Below are 22,377 nucleotides of genomic sequence, written 5' to 3' on the forward strand. Positions count from 1 at the left end.
ATGGATCATTGAACTGCATTGCAAAGAAGTAGATGTCTTGTACCATTTTCAGAAACATCCACAGAACATATTTTTGAACATTAGAAAAAACAAACACTGCATAGCTCAATTACCTTTAATCCAACACCAACAAGATATCAGAATATTTCTATTATATATTAGGGTTGTCTACAGAAAAGATGTTCGCCTCAGCTTGGTTGGATATCATGTTTCACCTCATATCTGAGGTGGAGGCTTATGTAACCTTATTTCCCGAAGCCCTGGCTAACTTCCCTTGATGGGAAAATTGCATTGAAAAAATTAACCAATGTCCATAACTTATTTTTTTGACAGGATTAGATTAAATAATCCCTTATGATGGGATGCAGTTTTTCAAACTAAAAGGTGCAGGATGTTTTGTGCTAGGCACCTTTAAAGTGTGAGATTTTTAAAAAAAGATCTGATGCCATTCCATGTGGTAATGCCATGTGGCATATAACTCCACACACACACACTTTATGCTGTGTGTTGATTGGATGAGAGAATGAGGGGGTTATCAGTGGGTATGGCAGTTGAGAAGTTAGATAGGGCTAGATCTTGGGAGGAGAGGGTAGGTTTTGGAAGGGAGATTAGTAGAGGGTATAGAGGCAGGGTTTACTTAATAGTATTTGAGGAAAACCTAGTGAGTGTAACTTACAAGGAACTAAGGAACATTAATAACTAAACACTTTGAGAACCTGAATTTAAAGAATTCTTGTTTACATGTATAACTTCTATTCAATACATATGTTTGGATTAAAACACATGCCTGGTTCTTGGCTAGCTATCACAAAGAACACATACGATGGCAAAGGGTAAACAAAGGTTGAAACAGTAACTTATGGTGACAGTGGAATTTACCAAAGAGAAAGAAACAGTATCAGGTTATAGGATATCAGCCCATAGCGGTGTTCTTTAAAGGGTATAAAGTATGCATAGGGGGATTGAAGCTTTCCTGTTGCCTGGGAATTGATTGCAAGGGCTGAGGGGAATAGGACAAAGCCCCTATAACAGCATTGCTATACTGTGGGTGTGAATAAGAAAAACATGGCTCTACCTGCTCAAGGCAGTGTGTGCTGGGGGGAGACAACAGTGCACACTTCACTTTTTCATGTAAACAGATTTCTTCAGAATTGTATTAAGCCCCTACTACATCTGGTAAAGTTCGCATACTAGCAGAAATATAGCTTTCAGAAATGTAATATACAAATGAATGTTTATTTTTTCTTCAGATGTTCAAGCGTTACTTTTTGGTTATAAATAGCTTTGATACATACCAAATGGAACAAAGTCTTGCACTTCTATTGTAAAGATATTACTTCCTGCCAGAGAAACTCTATCAGCCCACAACTTCTGGGCAGCTTTCACAGAAGCAGGATCACATTCAGGTTCTGGATCTGGATTCTCATTCTGAATTCAAAACAAGAATATCAGTTCTACATGTAAAATGTTTACGTTTTTGGAAACTGTTTCAGAGAAGTTAGATTCTATCTACTAACCAAGAGAACTTTGATCAAATTCTTTTCTATTCGAGATTTGTGATCCTCTTTCAAAGTAGATGCTAACGAAAAGGATAAAAACAAATTAGAAAAAAGGAATACTGTACTAACCATCTTCAATTTATAATGCAGAATCATTGCCTGACACTATGCTAAAATATCTGCAGATGCTCCATATTCCCCAGCCATTTTCTCACTCAAAACGTAGGTCCAGTTCTCACAAGCAGCTGATGAGATGGCAAAACTGAAGTCTTAACCATAGCAGCTGGGGTGCTCATAAATGAATATTCCACCACATAAAAAAAATTCTCACACATTGAAAACCAACATTAAGAAAAAGGCTAGGTTAAAGCCCTTCTCCTTATAGACCAGCTTTCTAAATGCAAGGAACTGATTTGTATGGAGGAGCATTCAATCACACGAGCTCATGTTTGCAGTCTGCATGGTAACATCAAAACACAGGCTTATTGCCTCATTTGGTGTTTGTAAGAATTAGGTTATACTGACGTATGATACCCTAAAAAAGAAAAGTTTCAAATTATTCTGTGGGACTATTTTTTTTTAAAAGGATACCACCTCCAACAGAAGAATGAATATGCTTATATTTCAGTATTGTAATCAAGATAGAAATATTGGGCAGAAATTGGTGAAGCAAAGGCATGGCAAAATCAAATGGAGGACTGAGAGTTTAACTAGTGGCTGCATTCAGTCATAATGATAAAGTAGGGCTTATGATTCAAGAAAGGAGCTGTAATGCACCTTGGGCTTGTACACTCCTCCCACGCCCTCTGATACAGTTGCCATAAAGAAAACACCTTCATGATTGTAGAAAAACTTCCAAATGGGGCTCAGCATATTTACTGCATTTCTATCCAAATTGTTCTACAAAGAGCTCAGCGTAAAATACATTCCCACCTCCCACATTGTATTTGTGATATATATTCGACTGAGAGTTAGTGTATGACCCAAGGTAAATCAAGGAAGTTCATGGTGTAATTGGGATTTGAACACATGCCTCCTTGGTCTGAGTCTGTCAATCAGATATATGAAGTGAGGCTACAAATATAATTCTGGAAGTATTTTAAAAAGTGGTCCCTTGAAGATACATCAACCCTTTTTGGCAGGACTGTCTGCAGGCCAAAATAGTTTTTGAAAATTCACTTCCTCACCCCTGCCCAGCAGCTCTATTGAGTATGTAAGGTAATCTTTTATTTGTGCCATGAGATAGGAACATTTAAGAGCTGTGGCCAGTATAGAAGTAAGAAGGGTCCACCATCCTTCACTACGATAGTCACACAAAACATAATCAAGAAGCCTGGAAGAAGATTAAAAGAGAATTTAAATAAGCAAATGGACTTGACAACTCTTACAAAACAAAGACTGTAATCAAATAAAAAGACATCTGACAAATTAAGCTCTGTGATGTGGGGTTTCTGGAAAAAATAATCTGAAACATTTCCGTGCCCTAAGTCAACAGGGATCTGATTTAGCATGTTTGACTTCTGTTTAATAAACAAAACTCAAGTAATAGCTTGGGTTAATTTTACATGCTATATTAATCTCAAAGGTTTTTCTAATAGCCAAAATCAGTTGAACTGAAACATTAAGTTGAACACAGAATGGCAACATTGTTGGAACACATCAATGACATCCCTATGCGAGTCCTGCATAGGGAAGTAAATCCATTTGTGTCAACAGGGAAAATGCCATGAAGACATCACCCTACGTCAACCCATAAACAACGGAACTACAGTGCCTTCCGCTGCCTGAGCCACCTGCTCTGAACCACTATGGCTCAGGCAGGAAGCTGCCAGAAGCTGTCAGAAACTGACAACCATTATGGATCCCAACACAGACTTTGAACCACTTATGTGTTGGGATCCATAATGAAATATTAAGTTGAACACAGAATGGCAAAATTGCTGGAATACACCAATTACATCCCCATGCGAGCCCTGCACAGGAAAGTAAATCAATTTGTGTCAACAGGGAAAATGCTATGATGACATCACCCTACATCAATCCATAAACAAACATTATGGTGACACAAGATCTAGGAGTGGTATCTGTGAAGGTGTAGAACTTGGGATCAGTCTGCTTCTCCCCCATCACTGCCCTATTTTATTGCCTCAAGCAGAGTTTACTAGCAGTAGGGATATATCAGTGGGCCATTCTACTGATATATTCCTGAGAGACACTGGCATAGGAGGGCTGTTGGCAAATTCTAAAACCCTCCAGGGCATATCCAGCCTAGGATTTCACCCTTAAAATGGAATAAATGTTACATTTTAAAACAAATTCAATGCTTTACTTAGAAAATATTTTTACTAAAATATTTGCAACCTCAGTAGCATACACACTACTGAAGGGAGGAAAAACTGACATACCAATTTTAGCATTCCCAAAGAGCTGTGTGGTATTATTTCTCTCTCTCCCTCTCTATGAATGTAATGTAATACAACTTTCCAGGAGCATATGCTTCCTTGGGATAGTCACTTGGAAAAGAGTTACACCTATGAAACTAGCCAATTTAGGCAGTACTGTCATTATGGTTAACAATTTTTTGTAATTATGTTAATATATTTTTAGAAACTCAAAGTTTCATATTCCTTTAAAATTTCAAACTAGTTTTTTTTCCAGAGACACTTACAAAAATATAGAATTTATTAGCCATTTGTACATACTGGATTGTGAATACGTTGAACTAAAGCCACAGTATTTGCCATCGCTTGAGCTAAGCCAGGACAAACTGTTCCAGTACAATTTATGATAAATATACAACTTTCAAAATGGATTGTACATGACACAGGAAAAAGCACCATACTAAAAAAATCAGCATTTATATTTTATTAAATATATATATTTTTAAACACTTGTGTTTACAAACTCCTGATTACTTAACTAGTTTAGGCACCTTGAGTAACAATTGCCAGTCATCAGAAGCTAAGGAACTTCCTACAACATTTATTGTAATAAATCAGAAGACTGTCTGGCCCTCAAAGTTCAGACAAATGCTTAGAGAAATTACTTCCATGGCTCAAGTACACAGAAGAGTTTTCAGCAACACCCAGACCCAAACAACGTTTTTATATATTAAATGAAATGGCTCACTTTTATTATTATAGGCTTAAGGAAAAGGTTCACCATATTATCCATAGTGAAACACTTACTAGTTTATTGTCATTGGAATTTGTTTGTCTTAAATATGCCTACTTTACAGGGGAACTGACATTATCCCCAATTTGGGGGTTTACAGGGAGCACACAATTCCCTTGATACATCAGCTCCACTGGCTACTGATCTGTTTCTGAGCACAATTCAAAGTGCTGGTTATGACCTATAAAGCCCTGTACGGCTCAGTCTAGGCTATCTGAAGAACCATATCTTCCCATATGAGCCTGTCTGACATCACTTAGCGAGGCCCTTCTCTTGGTCCCACCACCCTCACAGGCACATTTGGTGGGAACACAGAAAAGAGTCTTCTTGGTGGCTGCCCCCAGACTCCGGAACTCCCTTCACAGTGAGGTTAGACTGGCTCCCTCCTTGTTGTCCTTTCATTGGCAGGTGAAGGCTTATCTGTTCTGACAGGCTTTTGGGAACTGACTGCAAGGTCTATTAAATAGGGTGCTGTTTTTACTGATTTATATTTTGTGTTATTTTTTAATCGCTATGTTTTAAATGGTTTTAATTTTACAGTTTAATTACATTTTAATTATAACTTGAGTATGTTTTATTGATATGTTTTTGACTGCATTTGTTTTAATTTTTGTAAGCCTCCTTGAGTCCCAGTTCTGGGGAAAATGTGGGATATAAATGAATAAAAACAACAACTTCTCCTAGCCAGTCATTTACTAGCAATACTTATACACCATTTTTGCTCAGTACAATAAACCAGGATATTATCATACGTCTAAAACAAAAAAAGTAGTAAAATAAATTAAGTCAGATTTGTTCATAATCAGGTGTGCACAACGTAAGATGCTTTAGTATATTGATTATTGCAACTCTGATTCTGATCCAAAGTGTGCAGTGTGCAGCAATAAGATGATCATATGTTCACCCAATAAACAGATGGTCTGCACTTCTAGCTTGGACAATGTCATTTATTTGTTTGGGGGAGACAGGAGGGGTCCAATCGTGATCCAGTCCCTTGATTTCCTAACACATCTGAGCAACAGTTTTTTTAGCCAGCCAGCACCTTATTGCTATTCACATACAAGCAAGCAGTCATGGGTCCTTAATAAGGGGAGCCATAAAATAGGTGTCAAGATATGCACAGTTCCCACTCCAGAAAGGGAATGCTTTTACAGCAGGGATTGGGAATCCATGGCCATCCAGATGTTACTTTGTACCAATAAAGTTTAAATTTAAAAAAAAACTCAGAAAACTCCCTTTTTTAATACATTGTTGAAAAAAGTTTCCAAATTCTCATTTAGTTACTAAACAATTTTTTTAAATCTATTATCGTGTGGTATAGCATTTATGAAAGCATACTTACTTCAAAGCTTTGGTGTAATCTTTAGTATAGTAATATTCTTCACCCATCTGAACCACTGCAAAGAACATTAAATTATTTCCAGCACTGAACACAAAAAAATGTTTTATTAAATATTCATTAGACATATTGTACTTACTCAAGTGACTTTTCATTCTTGGGCATTTGTATTTCTTGAATTGGGCAACTGCATTACTCAGCAAGGTGATTATTAGCTCCTAATAGAAAGTATTGTCATAGTTATATTTATACTTCCACTAACAAACTACAAATACTGTTGAAATCTGACTTACAGAGTGAAGAACCTTCTTTTCTTTCAGTTGCAGTGCCAAAATTCCCACTTTCTCTTTTTCAGGATCATTAAGATCAAAACCTGCATATGACAATGAAAAATCCATTCTAATGAATTTTGCCCAACTCCTATTTGAACCATACACACCTTTTTTATAAGCCTAGTTCCAGTTCACAAACGCTCAGATTCTAAACACTACTCTGTCTCTTAGGAGAAAGTATGTTTTAGAACTCAGGTGTATTCTTTGTTCTTTTAAGCAGAAAGCTCTAAAAGATATGCTCAAATAATTAGACATACTAATAGCCGAAGTATATTTAAGTGCTATGCTCAAAGTCAGGCCCTACAGGGAAAACTACTGCGCTTAGCAACAAAGTCAAAACCTCACAATCCGTTGTTTCTTGGCAACAGCCTATAAAAGGAATGATTTTTAAAAAGCAGCACTTATTTATTTTTTGCTATTATAGAGACTATGAATAATTACACAAGTCTCATATCACACATTGGGAGGGTAACCCACTCTAATCCTCTTTGAATAGAACATTTAAAACCACAGGTTTAATTCACAGTCATCACAATCCATATCTCTGCATGTGCTCTGACGTATAGAAGTAGCTTTTCCAAGCACAGACTGTCTCACTCACTTCAACAGGGGAAGAAGATCTCCATGTGCACAGAAATATACATGTAGATCTTCTATTTAACAGGGCAGGCATTAGATGTGGGGGAGTTTTCTGTGTAGGCAAGGGAACACCCAGACCCATATGAAGGAACTGCATGCTGATTACATTAAAAAGGACGAATTCAAATGGCATTTCAATAGTTTTAACAATCATTTTGCAACAAATATTCTATTTCTGGTAAAAACAACAAAGTCATGTTCCACCTTAAAGAATAACGGATTTATTATGGCATAAGCTTCCATGGATCAAGTTACTACTCTGTGGGAACTGTTTCTAAACTAATATGCCTCCTGAGGAACTTCAGCATGCCTGTCTTGTGTTGCAGAATACAGACTTGTTTCAGGGCACACTTGGTTCACTTGAGGCATAGGTCAGCTCTGTTAGGCTTCACCATTGCCCTGCGTGAACCAAGAGTACATCCTAGAACATGCCAATACTCAATACTGGGCACTAAAGGATAAGATCAGTAGCAGCAGGGAAGCTGTCTTTCAGAGGAACTTGATTCACAATTACCAGTCTTCTCATAGAGCAGGGGTAGGAAACCTGTAGCCCTCCAGATGTTGTTGGACTCCAGTTCCCATCAGCTACACCCAGCATGGCCAAAGGATCACAACTCCCATCACCCCTGACCAACATCACCTGGAGGACTACAGGTTCCTTAGCACTGTCATAGGAGAATCTACAATAATCTTTGTAGGAACTACAAGGCTCACTGGAACACAATTTGAAACATTACATATGTTGGGATAAACGTTTGTAAATTATTTTTTGTTTAGGTTCTACAGGCAAGAAATAAAAAAAATTACTTAGAATTCCCTGCCTCCATGGTCTTTGTCCATAAAAGTCAAGCATTCCAGTTTGAGTTTCCAGTGGATCTGGATTTGGATATACCACAGAAGTCTGCAAATTAAGCAAAGATAACCTTTAAAAAGCACTGCTGTTAAAGATTATGACAGACAGTGATAATAAAACACACAACCTAAAAGGGGAGAGGAGACTTCCAAAATGTATGATTTTATAGAACCAAAACGTGATCCAACACAGGGTGGCACAGAGGCTGGAAATGGAAAAAGTACTTTCTGGAACATAAAGGAACTGAACAGCTGTCAAAGTCTCTTGAATTCAATGAAATTCATGCACATGTATATGAACACAAGACTGTGTATGCATGCACACATATGTCTCTGGTCTGAAGGCACATAAAGCCAGCTCCCTGCTGAAGGGTCAGGTCTGGTCAGTGCCTGGATGGGAGACCGCCTGGGAACCATATGTAAGCCTCCTTGGGTTTCCATCATGAAAAAGAAAGGTGGGGTATAAATGTAATAAATAAATAACTTAATAAATAATTAGAGCTTCCCTGCAGCTGGCTATAACAGAACATGCACGTTTTGCATGATCCAGCTAATAGAGAGAAACTTGCACATGCCCAGGGTTCTCCATTATATTTGAGGACTAAGACAGCATAGCTATTTAAAATTTGTTTTTCTTATTTTTTTCCACACACTTTTCAATGAATACCTTTAAGGCATTCTGTCACATAAATCTAATATCCAGCATGATTTATCATTTGAGTCTTTACCCAAACAAAGTCACCTAAAAACCTATAGGTGAATAAGAGTGCAAACATTAACTGGGATTTCAAAAGGTTTATATTATTTAGACTTTACAATACATGCATTTGCCATACTACAGAAACCAAGCTGTTTAATAGATATAAATGTCTCCTGAACAGAATTATGGATTCATAGGAGAATGCTAACAGCAGAGATTATATAGACAGCTCTTCGTATGGACTCATTAGTTAAAAATACCAACTTCTGCATTTAAATTAAATTAAAAAATTCTAAACAGTATGATTTTTTAACCCTTTTTATTTAAGATGTTTTTAAAGCTTTTTAAAAGAATGTTTTTAAAGTTGTTTTGTTTTAATGTATTTTAAAGTCTGTTTTTATGATGTTTTAAATTGTTTTTACTGCTTTTGTTTGCCGCCCTGGGCTCCTGCTGGGAGGAAGGGCAGGATATAAATTAAATAATAAATAAATTCTATTTCTGCATGTTAATATCATTTAGGAATAAGCCTTTATTTGAAATTCACCCAGAAATTACAGTAAGTTCCCTTTTCAGCCTTACTTTCAGTTGATTTTTATAACCTATGTGCAACAGATGTGGTTTCAAGGCAGCCCATGTGGATTCTTAGCTCCACTGGTATCACACACAGGAATAAACATAGACCAACTTTTTGCATGTGACTGTAACTGCTGTAAGCATCAATGTTATGAGGAAAACTGATCACTGCATGGTATAACCATTAACAAATGATTCAGCATGTGGCAACACAGCTAGCTAGATGTTGGCATAAGAATACTATAAGCTAGATGCTTGGCGCAGAAAAACTTGTAAGAATACAGTCTCACATAAGAGCTTAGATAATTGCAAGGCAACATGTGACTCACCTCATGATTACAGAGAATATTAGCCAATTGCTTTTGTTCCTGTGCATAGTATGCTGCCTGCTGATAATAGAAACCTGGATTTTGAGTTTGAATAGCTGTCAGTCCTAGTTTAATAGCTTCATCAAATAAATCCCCAAAAGCTTGGAATCTGTTTTAAAAAACAAACACACAGAGACCCAGACAATTTAGTATTTCCAGAAGGATAAGCTGAACACAGCAGATTGCCAACGTACAACTCATGAGCCACACAAAATCTTAATTTTAAGGAATGAAACCAAAACTGTAACATAAAGTCATGAGAAATGGAAAGTCTGAAAATATATGGCAACATTTGCCTCAAGTCAGAATAAATTAAAAACAAAAAACAAGCACCAAATAGATCATTGTAAGTCTCAACTGTTATGCTTTCTATATTTATTTCAAACTTTCTAAATGAAATTCAGCTGATCCCACTGGGACTAAAAAACTCAGAATTATGCACATGTTTACCATCTGCAACACTTACTATAGAAGTATAGAAGATATACTGCTGGGAGGAAGGGTGGGATATAAATCAAATCAATAAATAAATATTTGCAACTGTTTCTTATAACTGAATTTTCAAATTAGTTGAACTCCTCTGATTTACTATATTTTTATTTCTAGTGCAGTCCTGGACATGTTTCCTATTTCTTCTCTGAAACATGTCTAGAACGTGTAAACAATGCAATCTTAGTTATGAGCACAAGAAATATTGAAGTCAGATTTATCCAGAAGAGGCTTGGACCAGAGTCATTTTGGTTTGCATCCCAATAGCTTTAGGTAAATTATTATTTAAGCCACAGGTTCTTATCTGTATAATGGGAATAATGCAGAGCTTGGAAAAGTTACTTTTTTGAACTACAACTCCCATCAGCCCAATCTAGTGGCCATGCTGGCTGGGGCTGATGGGAGTTGTAGTTCAAAAAAGTAACTTTTCCAAGCTCTGGAATAATGGCAACCTTCCTCATAGATCTACAGTTAGAATCATAGAATAGTAGAGTTGGAAGGGACCTATAAGGCCATCGAGTCCAAACCCCTCCTCAATGGAGGAATCCAAGTTAAAGTATACCCAACAGATGTCTGTCCAGCTGCCTTCTGAATGCCTCCAATGGTGGAGAGTCTCCCCAGGTAATTAGTTGTACCGCTTTAACAGTTTGGACGTTTTGTAGATATTCAGCTGAAATCCAGTTTCCTGTAACTTGAGCCCATTATTCCATGTCCTGCACTCTGGGATGATTGAGAAGAGATCCTGGCTCTCCTCTATGTGATACCCTTTCAAGTACTTCAAGAGTGCTATCATACCTCCCCTCAGTCTTCTCTTCTCAACTGATACAGAATGGTGTAAGTTTTATGAAATACCCTGCAAACTAAAAGCAACGCCATAGTTTCAGCAAGAATCAGCTCATCTATTCACTAATCACAGTATTAAAATGACTTAGCAAAATACATACTGTTTTGACATCCAGGCAGCATGCTCAAAAGCCAATTCCGCACTCCCTATTTTTTTCTTGCACAAGTCTATGTGTTTTCTGAACTGTGCAATTGCATCCAGTGGTGTATTATGCTGAAAACACAGGCGACAAATCTAAAAAGAATTTAAAACAGAACACTTGTTTAAAATACTTTATAATGGTCAACTAGACTGATAACTATAACACAACACAATTGGTGTAGGTTAATAGTAACAATGCAACTCACAAGTTTTAAATTTTCTGTGTTCCTCTCTACCCTTTCTCCCCTTTAACTTAAAAAGCATTTTATGGGTTAAGGAATGTATCATATTCTCTTCCATAGACAATAAAAATGGAAACACTAGTAACTGTGGAACAGAAGCACAAGCTCCATTTATTCATGAGAATTAATCCCAACTATCCATCCCAAAGATGTTAAGGAAAATACCAAGCAACAGGTTACCCCAAAAAAGAATCTGATGAAGAAAAACGTATCTGCACTTCTAGGAGAATGCTGTTCCCCCTAGTATTTTCCCATTTAAAATTTGGAATGAATAATCTCTACCAGGGCTCCTTAATTATTTAAATCTGGGAGAACAATTTGAATGGCGGATGGAGCTTAAAGTTAAGAGTAGGAAGATGCATTTAATCCACATATATTATGCAATTCAGTATTTAAGCATTCGATATGTTAAAAATCAAATTAATAAATGCAAGATTTCACAAGTTTCTGCCCACGGTTTACAGCTTTACACTTGGGGCTAAGAACCTCAAGGATAAGAATACATGGGTAGAAATTTGAGAAGTATTCCTGACATTGTTATTCATCATGGCACGCACTCCTCTGTACCCCTCCAAAGCTTCACCATCCATCCTTCATTATCCCAAGCCATACTTTTCTGCCTGCATTATCTTGACTCACTGGATACAACTTCCTATGACTATGTCAAGGACCAATTACACTATGACTCCACAAATGTTTCACATAAAGAGAAGGAAGAAAGGTCATTATGCTGGGCAGGAACATGACTTTACCTTACTCATTCAGCCTATACTGCCACCTCACTCAAGCTCCTTCCATTCAGGATATTCAACTGAGAAGTGTCCCTTGGCCTTAAATTACTCCTACTACTAGCAGGGACTTCAGCTACAAGATGTACTAAGAAGGGCCAACACATAACTTCATATCAAGGGCATGGTGAATTCAGGGTGGAAAGGGAAATACTAGCAGGAGGCAAAGAATCAGTGGGCCAATGAACCCTCTTCAGAGCATTGTCAGGAAAACACAACATGGCAATTTAGAACCCGAGTAGGCTCACACTAACAAACACAGAACATTTATTTTAATCTATTTACACTATGTGTACTAAAGCTAAAACAGTAATTCTTACCTTGTAGTTTATAAATCCTGCCATAGTCTTGATTTCCAACATATTTGTTTCATGAGCTCGCAATTCATGTACAAGATTATATGCAGTTCTGTAATTTCTAAGTAAGAAATTTTAAAGTTGGAAATTGTTCGTTCGCTGTAGAATAATTAGTGAACACAGCAATCTAGACAAGTTCAAAACTAATGGAACAAATCACTGTGCTGCCCTTTCTCCTCAAGTTATTAATCCCTCTGCGATATGAACACCATACTGATGCTACTCTAAATTATATTTATTGAAAAGCAGGAATGGCAACACATCACCTCTATCTTTAAGTTAGTTCATTGCTATACCTACTCTCAAGTAATTACTCAAGGAAAGAAACCTGTATTCCAGTGGATGCCATAGGGCAGGGATGGGGAACGGGAGCCACCTGGAGGGCTGGATCTAGAAGTGACCAATCTCCACAGGCCACTTTGACAAGTGGGCAGGGTTTCATCTAAGGTCATATGTCAGGTGATTGGCAGTTGAAACTGGGGCTGCAAAGGAAGAATTGGGAGTGCACTCCCGATTCTTCTTTTGCAGCCACAGCTTCCCACTCCCGACATCATATGACATCAAACACAGAAAAGGTGACAGTAGTTCACCCAAAACAGCCTGGGAGGCCAACCTCTCAGACTTGGTGGGCCTAATTAGGCCCATGAGCCACAAATTCTACTCACTACCATAGGAATTTGTCCACCATGCCAAAGTGAATGAGTTCTTTTGTGATTAAAGGGGTTTACTTTCCCTATTCCTCTTGGGTAAAGTCATATGATATACAACAAAAATACTTCTTGAAATACCATCATGCATATATACTCAGGGAAAACAGCAGCATACTGTTTAAAAACAGCAGAAGAAAGACACTTTCCCCTCCTCCATTGCCTATCCCTCCCACAAGTGGAGGACTCCTCTCTCTTCTTAATGTGTGTGTGGGGGGGTCATATTATTTCAGTCTCTGCATGCAAGTACTTACTTGAGAGCATTCTGTGTGTCCTGCTTCAACTCACTGAAGAATGCTATTTTGAACTGGTGTCTAACAAACAAAAGCTGCAACACAACCAATTTTTAAATGATAGTAGTTTTAAAGCCTCCAACATTATAACCTAGGCAACAATAACTCTCACATTGCCAAATCAATTTCTTTTACCCAAACTGAGGACACTTATTTGACTGGCTTTTAAAGTGTAACACCTAGGGGTTATTAATGCTAGTTTTAGCATATAACATCTTTTATTCTTGCTGCTGTTAGATCTGCATTTCGATTTGTTTTAAGTGTTGGTTGCATTTTCCTATTGTTTTTAGAAATTGTTTGTTGTGCTTACATTCTTATGATTACTAGGGGCTATGCTCCTGTTCACTTTACCAATCCTGCCTACTCCCCACCCTTTCTTCCCTTTACCCCTCACCAAAGCCACCCCTCCCTTTACACCTGCCTCCATTTCTGTCTCCCTCCTCCGCTGGCCCAGCAGCTCTCAGAAGTCTATCATCACTTTGGAGTTAGCAGCACCACCATGCTGCCAAGCAAAGTGCTGCATGGTGACATTCTTACGCAAATAAAAAAATAGGATATATGATTTTATGATTATGTTACATACAGTGTTGTTTTAGTAGAACAAAAGGAAATAATATCAACTTTTATGAGTATTTTTTTGTTTTCTCTCTCATACACACACACACTTCATCTTTTGCTTTTCAGGTTGTGACAGATTACGAGAGCAGTACTGTCTAAACTAAAGAATAGACTTTTGTGCCAAAACTACACAAGTGTACCTTGACGAGTACAAGTTTATTTGATGCTAGCTTATCCACTGAAGTCTGAGTGATGGAAGCATTAATGGTAACTCTCAGCTCAATCCCATCATTTTAAAAAAAATTATAAATAAAAATAGGATTTATAATAATTGTACTTCTAAATACTTCTGCACTGGTAAACAGTTTGTTCTAATAAAGTTGTTTGTTATACCTGATGTGTTGTTTTGTTCAGATATTCTTTATGAGATTTCACCCTGCGGATTTCTGTATAGTAGTAGGTCTGTGCATGTTCATAGAATGCATTTTCTAACCTATAAAGGAAAATGACATGTAACTTCTTAAAAACAAAGTAAGATTCTTCACACTTGACTGTATCAACAACTAGCTATCTTGCTTCTAGCAAGTTCACCCTCATTTCTTCCCCATGAATCTTAACGGATATGATATGTATGCCAGCAGCATGTAATGAAAGCACATAGCCTCTCTGAATTAAAAAGACTGGTGGATTTATTAACTTTAAACAGAAATACATTAAACGTAAATAATGGCTGTATGCAAGTGTTCTATACAAATGTGAAGAGGTATGCATATGGGGGGTTGGATTTAACACATCTGGAAGAAAAGATGTTAAACTGTGGAGAGGTGTTAAAATACCTCTCTTCTTAAATCTTGCCATATATATAGCCTAATTTTATGTTTACTCGGAAGCAAGTTCCATTCAGTTCAATGCAGCTTACTCTCAAGCAACTGTGAATACAATTTCAGCCATGGTCAAGAAAAACTATAAAGGCCTACCTTTCACCTTATTTACTTACCTTATAATATAACCTACAAGGTGATCTGTGTGTGGCAAAACAAACAGGGATTTTCCAGAGAGGTCGCAAGCATTGCATAAAGCTGCCGCTCTTTCAGAAGCAACAAGATCTTCTCCTAAAAAAAATATAAAAAATTAAAAAATGAAGTAGTATGCTAAACAACCATAATCTCCAATCCTTACAAACTTTATGAATTGCCGTCTACTTTGTATGAAATGTAATAGATTAGCCAAGCAGTTACAGGAAAGGGCATGATTTACATTGGCTGAGCCTCTGAGTGTTTGTTGCATGTAAGTGAACTCCAATTCCCCCATAACTCATTAAAGTAGACACTTCACAAACCCTATTATTATTATTACATTTATATGCCACCTTTCCTCTAAGGAGCTCAAGGTGCACACATGGTTCTTCCCCTCTTGATTTTATTTTCACAACAACACTGTGAGATAGGTTAGGCTGAGAGACAGTGACTGGCCCAAGGTCATCCAGTGAGCTTCATGGTCAAGCAAGGATTTGAACCCTGGTCTCCCAGGTCCCAGTCTGACACTCTAACCACTATACCACACTGACTCATAGTCTTACTACTCACAATGCTCCTCTGCCCTACATTACAGTGGATAGCACCAGCTGGAGTGTTGATCTATCAATGGTGAAGGGGCATAAAATCGACTATTTTCAGGGTCTGGCAACTAGCCTGTGATTCAACTTGAAATGAATTGCTGAAGTAAGCAGCCCTGCTCTAAAACATGGGTTGAGAGGAACTGTCTCAATATATAGCTTCTCCAAAACAAATTATTAACCTTCAGAAGATTCTACAACTTGGAATTTTTTAAAAAACACAACATGGATTAAATGCATTTTGAATGCACACACTGCTAACTTGGTCAAAAAATGTAATGATAGTTTAAAAGATTTGTGTTTTTATTTTAAAAAATCAATTACATTACATGTAATTAAGGAAGTTCACCAAAGGAAAGTTCCTTCCTCCTCCTCTGCAAGCCAAATCTCTCTGGATGGTCAGTATCCTTCCTGAACAATGGTGGGTTGGATTGGAGGGGGGCTGCTGAGGGTGGAATCAGGAAGGGGGCTAATCCTCTGAAGAAGCTTTTCAAGGGGCACATTATGTTCCTTAATTTTATTGATCTTAGGATCTAAGCCAATGTCTCTTCCTAGATACATCCCTGATCTTTGTATGTGTTCTAGTTTTGATCTTTCCTACCAAAATGTAATCTTACCCAAGTATTAACTTGGTTTATACATCACAATCAACCATAGCTGCCATGAACATATTGCTATGGCTCACTTTGCTCTTCTAACAAAACTTGGTTACAGATCACTGTTTGTTTGGAATGAAAAAAACCCCATGATCTCTGGTTTGGACATAATGCTAAGTCAGGGACATTGGTTTGTTGCTCCCATGGGCTTGCAGGGAAGAGCAAAGTGATATAAATTGGCAAGTAAACAGTAAACTATTAACTACTGTTTACCAAGGCATGCAAATGAAGCCATTGTGCACTATAACTTGTAACTCTGCTACTCCAAAATGTTCAACCTACAGTTTTATACCAAGTTTTTTCCACTTTCTTCAATTCAAATTGAATTTTTGATTACTTTAGATTACTGTTCGTTTATTTCAAATCTGATCATTACAGCTTTCAACTGAATTTTACCTGGAGGTAATGGTGTTTTCTTCTGAATCAAGACTACAGCAACTTTTGTGTTTCTTCCCTGCAAACTCTGCCTGTAAGAGCAACAGATATGTCAAACTCAGGATAGTAAGCATTTAAGTCTACAAAAGATACCATAAATGATGAAAAATTATATGAAGTAAAATCTAATCAACTAAAAAGAAACATTTTATTATTTTAAATAGGCAACAGCAATATATATTATATTGAAATTTCATAGAGCTCAGAAGCAGACCTTATCTCTTGCCACTTAAGGTTAGACTTCTCAAAAGGGGCCACAGAAGCAATCTAAACTGTGTTTTTATTTTTTAAAAATAGCATTTCAGACATGGTAAAGCTTTTGTTCTAAAGGGACCCTTACACGTTTAAGTCACAATGGAATCCTATATATATCTAATCAGAAGTAAGCTGGATTTACATCCAGTTATTGCACATAGAATTGCAGCTTCAGTTTCTATTCTAAAAGCTGAAGAAATGAGGATATGAATCATTCCTTTTTTCTAGGTACGTTTGCATTAAGCTGTTACTAAAGTTAATACTTAGAAATCTATTGACATTATACCTGACAATTTCAACTTTAGTTGCACACTCCGACTGCTTTTCTTTCCACTGTGGCTCATCCCAGTCCAGCTCATAGAACACCACCACAAGTGCAGGCACCAAATTCAGATGTTTGTTCATCCAGCCAGTCTTCAAGATACCTTTTGGAATGTACCATTCATACGTTGTTCTCTGCAAGCATTGACAAACTTAAAAATGAGCTACTCTCTCTGTTTTTACACGTTTGGGTAACTGATACATTTGTGCCATGCCTTAAGCATCTGTCTCCCACATCATTCTCAATCAAGGTTACTGGACATAAAATAAGGAACCAAGCACCTGTCTTCTCTGCTCTAATAACTAAGTTACAGTGGGAAACACAACACACTTGGGGGCAAGTTTCCTTATACATGGAGGGACTTTCTCTTAAGTAAAACCCTATACGGTTTTAGCCCAGTCTATCTGAAGGAGCGCCTCCAGCATCGTCAGGGATGCCGCTCAACAAGATCAGCCTCAGAAGACCTTCTCTCGATCCCACCGGTTAAAACAGCTAGACTGGTGAGGACTAGAGAGAGGGCTTTTTCAATAGTGGCCCCCACCCTGTGGAACTCTCTCCCAAATGTGTTGGTCAGTGAAGCAGGCTGTGAGACTCACAGACAGGGTTTTTAGCAGAGAGAGTGAAACCTGAAGCAGAAGGGTTAAGCTGTGAGAACAGAGCGCCAGGTTTGCCAAGGTCAGTAGCTGGCTGGGAAGCCTGATAAGGTGGGATGCTTGGAAAAACTCAGTGTGGGGGAAAAGCTGTCTGTGAAGAGAACTGTGTCTAATGTCTTTGCCTAGTAAAGACTCTTACAAGAAACTTGCCTGGCCTGGCTTATTCCTGTTCTATGCGACTCTTGGATTCCATCCTTGTATGATCTATACACGCACACGCCAACAGGGGTTACGGGCCCAGCTTATCATACAAGGTAGCGGGTTCGAGAGCAGTTGACGTGACGTTGGTGCAGAGAGAAACAAAGTGCAAGTAAGAGGCAAGTAAGAGTGGGCAACATGGCTGTAAACCTGTTATCCGGGATGCCGATGGAGAGGCTGAATGCTGTAAACTACTCCAGCTGGAAATGGAGAATGAGAGCAGTTCTGATTAAAGAAGATTTGAATGATGTCGTAGAAAACCCCCCTCCGGCAGCTCCTTCAGCAGCGTGGTTGAAGAAAGATGAGAAAGCGAAGGCTTTTATTACTCTGGGGCTGTCTGATTCTCAACTGTTGCTGGTGAGTAATGAGCCGACAGCTAATCAGATGTGGCAGAAGCTAAGAGCCGCTCATGTGCAGCAAACTGCGGGGAGCAGGCTGTGTTTAGCACGGAAACTTTATCAGATGCGTTTTACAGATGAAGTGACTATGACAGAGCATCTGGCTGAATTTCGTAGATTAAATGCTGAGCTACAAGACAGAGGAGTGCATCATAGTGACATTCAGATGGTCTATATACTGTTATCTTCATTTGATCAAAAATGGGACGTCATGGTCTCTAGCCTGGAAACTTTACCCGACGGACATCTGAATTTGGACTTTGTAGAACAGAAACTTCAACAAGAGTGGAATAGAAGACAAGAGAATAAGAAAACTGAGTTAAAAGAGACTGTGGCTGTACAACAACAACAAAATCAAAGAAGCAGGCAAGAGAATAAAATATGTTATTTTTGTGGGTCCCGTGGACATATACAGAGACATTGTTTAAAGAAGAGAAATAACAGGGACTGTGAAAGTCAAAGAACAAGCGTGAACTTTGTTACTAAGGAGGACAATAAACTAATTAACTCTAAGTGGCTTCTCGACAGTGGAGCGTCTAATTGCCTAATCACAGACTCTAGTTTATTTTACACTTCAAAGCCGACGCAGGAGAAGATTTATCTGGCTGACGGATCGACTCAGGACGTGATTGCAAAAGGCACGCTCAGGTTGTGTAATTTGGAAACTATATTAACAGATGTGTTATTGGTTTCTGGTTTAAAATATAACATTCTATCAGTAAGAAAATTGGCTCAAATAGGTTGTAAAGTTACATTTGAAGGGGACAGATGTTTTGTGAGAAAGGATGGTGAAATATGCATGCAAGGGAAATTACAGAACCAGATGTTTATGGTTGAGTGCAATCTTGATAAACCCACGTGTGCTTGGATAGGAGTTAATAAAGATAAACATGATAATTGTTTCCATGAATGGCACAGAAAATTAGCACACGCACATTTTGAAAAGGTACAAAACACCCCAAAGCATAGTCAAGATTTGAAATTAACACATTGTGAGCATGTGGATGAGTGTGAAGTATGCTATAAAACAAAAATGACTGTGACTCCGGTAAATAAGAGCTGTGAAAGCACGACCACTGAACCCTATCCCCTCATACATGTGGATTTGGCTGGTCCTTTCCAGTGCTCAAAAGGTGGAGCAAGGTTTTATTTAGTGATTGTGGATGATTTCTCCAGATTTACACATGTGTTCTTATTGAAAAAGAAAAGTGAAGCAGAAGAGAAATTGAAGGCATTTATACAGAGGACAGAGACACAATATGGGGTTGTTATCAAAAATCTCAAATCAGATCAAGGTGGTGAATTTACCAGTAATTCATTTAAAACATATTTGGAAAAGAAGGGAATAATACAGAGTCTCACTGCTCCCTTCAGCCCATCCTCCAACGGAACTGCAGAGAGGAGGAACCGGTCATTGCAGGATTCAATGAGAGCCATGCTAGCAGATGCAGATATGAATAACACTTATTGGGGTGAATGTATTCTGTACACTGTTTATATTCAGAACCGTCTCATGCACAGAACAATAGGCATGTCTCCCTATGAGAAACTGACTGGAAGAAAGCCCAGGGTGAAACACATAGAACGTTTTGGGGCAAAATGCTGGGTACATGTTGCAAAACAGAAAAGGCATGGCAAATTAGGCTCAAGAGCTCAGGCAGGACGCATTTTGGGATTTCAGAATTCATATTATAGAGTTTGGTTGCCTGAGAAACAACAAGTAGAGTTAAGCAGAAGCATAAAGGTGATAGATAAACCTTGGAGAGACAGTCAAACAGTTATCCTAGATAGTGCAAGCAAGCAGGAAGCAGCAGATGTTCCTTTTGGGCAGCAAATTCCATTAAGAACTGCATTGACTGATCTAATACACGGTGGCAAACGTACTGTAAAAAGGCTGAGAGGTGAAGACATGGCAATGCAAGATACAGAAATGCCAAGTACAAGTGCAGACACAGGTGCAGGTCCAAGTAAAATAGAGAGTGAGGAAGAAATGGAAATAGATGTTAGAAGATCAGAAAGAAAAACGAAAGGTCAACCACCTCAGAGATTCACATTTAATATTACACAACAGAATAATGAAACAGATAAATATCCAGTAGAATGGGAAAAAGAAGGACCAATAGATAAAGAAACAATGGATCTCATGTGGAAGTTTTGTGTTGAGGAATGAAATATAAATGTGTTATCAAATAAAAGTGAACAACATGAATCTGTGAAACTTGTGTGAATAAAGAAATAAAGAAACAAGAACTGAACTGAAAATGTAAATAGAAACTGTAAGAAAACAAACCATGTACTGATATGTATTGTAATGAAAAAGTTAATATTGTAGAGATGTAATAATGAACAATTTGTAATCTGTGAATCTGTGAGTCTCAGGTGGGGGCTGTTGGTCAGTGAAGCAGGCTGTGAGACTCACAGACAGGGTTTTTAGCAGAGAGAGTGAAACCTGAAGCAGAAGGGTTAAGCTGTGAGAACAGAGCGCCAGGTTTGCCAAGGTCAGTAGCTGGCTGGGAAGCCTGATAAGGTGGGATGCTTGGAAAAACTCAGTGTGGGGGAAAAGCTGTCTGTGAAGAGAACTGTGTCTAATGTCTTTGCCTAGTAAAGACTCTTACAAGAAACTTGCCTGGCCTGGCTTATTCCTGTTCTATGTGACTCTTGGATTCCATCCTTGTATGATCTATACACGCACACGCCAACAAAATGATCTCCGCCATGCCCCTTCTATGATAAGCTTCTGCCGGGCCTTGAAGACCTGGCTCTTCAGGCAGGCTTTTGGGGTGGGTTAGGTTTATTTACTGTTATGGTTTTAAATTTTAATGTTTTAATGTATTGTTTTATCTTGTACGTCGCCCAGAGTGGCTGGACAACCAGCCAGATGGGCGACTAATAAATTTAATAAATAATAATAATAATAATAATAATAAGCATGCTTAGGTGTAAGAATATAAGTAGAGTCCTGCTGCATCAGGTCCAGCATCCTATCCTCCCCATCAATTTGTCTAATTCCCTTTTAAATACCCTTTCGGTGGTGTTGCCACTGGGGACTGCCCAGTTGGTGTTGACTTATGACAGAGCCTTTTCAGTGGGTCCCCACTTGGGGAATACCCTCCTGGGTGAGGTGCATCTGTCTCTATCACTATTAACTTTCAGGGGGAATTTGAAAAAATTCCTGTTATCCAGGAATCTGATGTCTGAAGGAGACCGTTCTGGCAAATCCGGAGATCACTGGATAAAATAATGTTGTTAACTGTACTTGTTTTTAGAATGCTTTTTTTAATTGTTAAATTGTTTGTTCATGGTTTGCTGCCCTGGGCTCCTTCGGGAAGAAGGGCAGGATATAAATTCAATACATCATCATCATTTTGTTCTCAGACACCTATGGGAACCCTGCAAGCAGAACATGACAGCAACAGCGCATGCCCCACTTCTGATTCCCAGCAACTTATATGCAAAGGAACACTGCCTCAAGCAGTGGTGCCACAACATAGTAATCGTGGCTGTTAGCCATTCATAAATCTATTCTCCCCCTCAATTTGTCTAATCCCCTTATAAAGCCAACAAAGTTGGTCACCATCACTACCTCTTGTGTGAGTGAATTCCATAGTTAACTACGTGCTTGTGTGAAGAACTTTCTTTTCTCTCTCCTGAACCTTCCAATAGTCAGCTTTAACGGATGGCCCCGGGTTCTGGTATTATGAGGGAGAAAAATTCTCTATCTATATTTTCTACACCATGCATAATCCCATATACTTCTATCACGTTTCCCTTTTTTCTAAACTAGAATGCCCCAAGCATTGTAGCTTTCCTCACAGGGGAGTCATTTCAACCCACTGATAATTTTGGTTGCCTTTTTCTGAACCTTTTCCAGCTCTACAATATCATTTTTGAGGTTAGACAACCAGAAAGGTTGACAATATTCCAAGTAATTGGTATAACGGCAGTGTGATA

General features: G+C 38.2%; 1 protein-coding gene across 5 annotated transcripts in view; it reads right to left on the bottom strand.

The window, feature by feature from the left end:
* Positions 1-22,377, bottom strand: part of TRAPPC11 (trafficking protein particle complex subunit 11) — a 55,423-nt gene that overhangs the window by 29,593 nt on the left and 3,453 nt on the right. For all 5 annotated transcript variants that reach the window (XM_061583833.1, XM_061583835.1, XM_061583832.1 and 2 more), the window contains exons 3-17: positions 17,142-17,311; positions 16,562-16,632; positions 14,892-15,006; positions 14,288-14,387; positions 13,298-13,371; positions 12,301-12,397; positions 10,910-11,043; positions 9,438-9,585; positions 7,791-7,884; positions 6,306-6,385; positions 6,152-6,230; positions 6,016-6,070; positions 2,687-2,832; positions 1,518-1,579; positions 1,296-1,428 (exon numbers count right to left, since the gene is read on the bottom strand). In XM_061583833.1, coding sequence (XP_061439817.1) covers positions 1,296-1,428; positions 1,518-1,579; positions 2,687-2,832; positions 6,016-6,070; positions 6,152-6,230; positions 6,306-6,385; positions 7,791-7,884; positions 9,438-9,585; positions 10,910-11,043; positions 12,301-12,397; positions 13,298-13,371; positions 14,288-14,387; positions 14,892-15,006; positions 16,562-16,632; positions 17,142-17,311 — 1,558 coding nt within the window. The remainder of the gene's footprint in view (positions 1-1,295; positions 1,429-1,517; positions 1,580-2,686; positions 2,833-6,015; positions 6,071-6,151; positions 6,231-6,305; positions 6,386-7,790; positions 7,885-9,437; positions 9,586-10,909; positions 11,044-12,300; positions 12,398-13,297; positions 13,372-14,287; positions 14,388-14,891; positions 15,007-16,561; positions 16,633-17,141; positions 17,312-22,377) is intronic.

This window comes from Rhineura floridana, chromosome 9 (assembly GCF_030035675.1).
Source record: "Rhineura floridana isolate rRhiFlo1 chromosome 9, rRhiFlo1.hap2, whole genome shotgun sequence".
Lineage (NCBI taxonomy): Eukaryota > Metazoa > Chordata > Lepidosauria > Squamata > Rhineuridae > Rhineura > Rhineura floridana.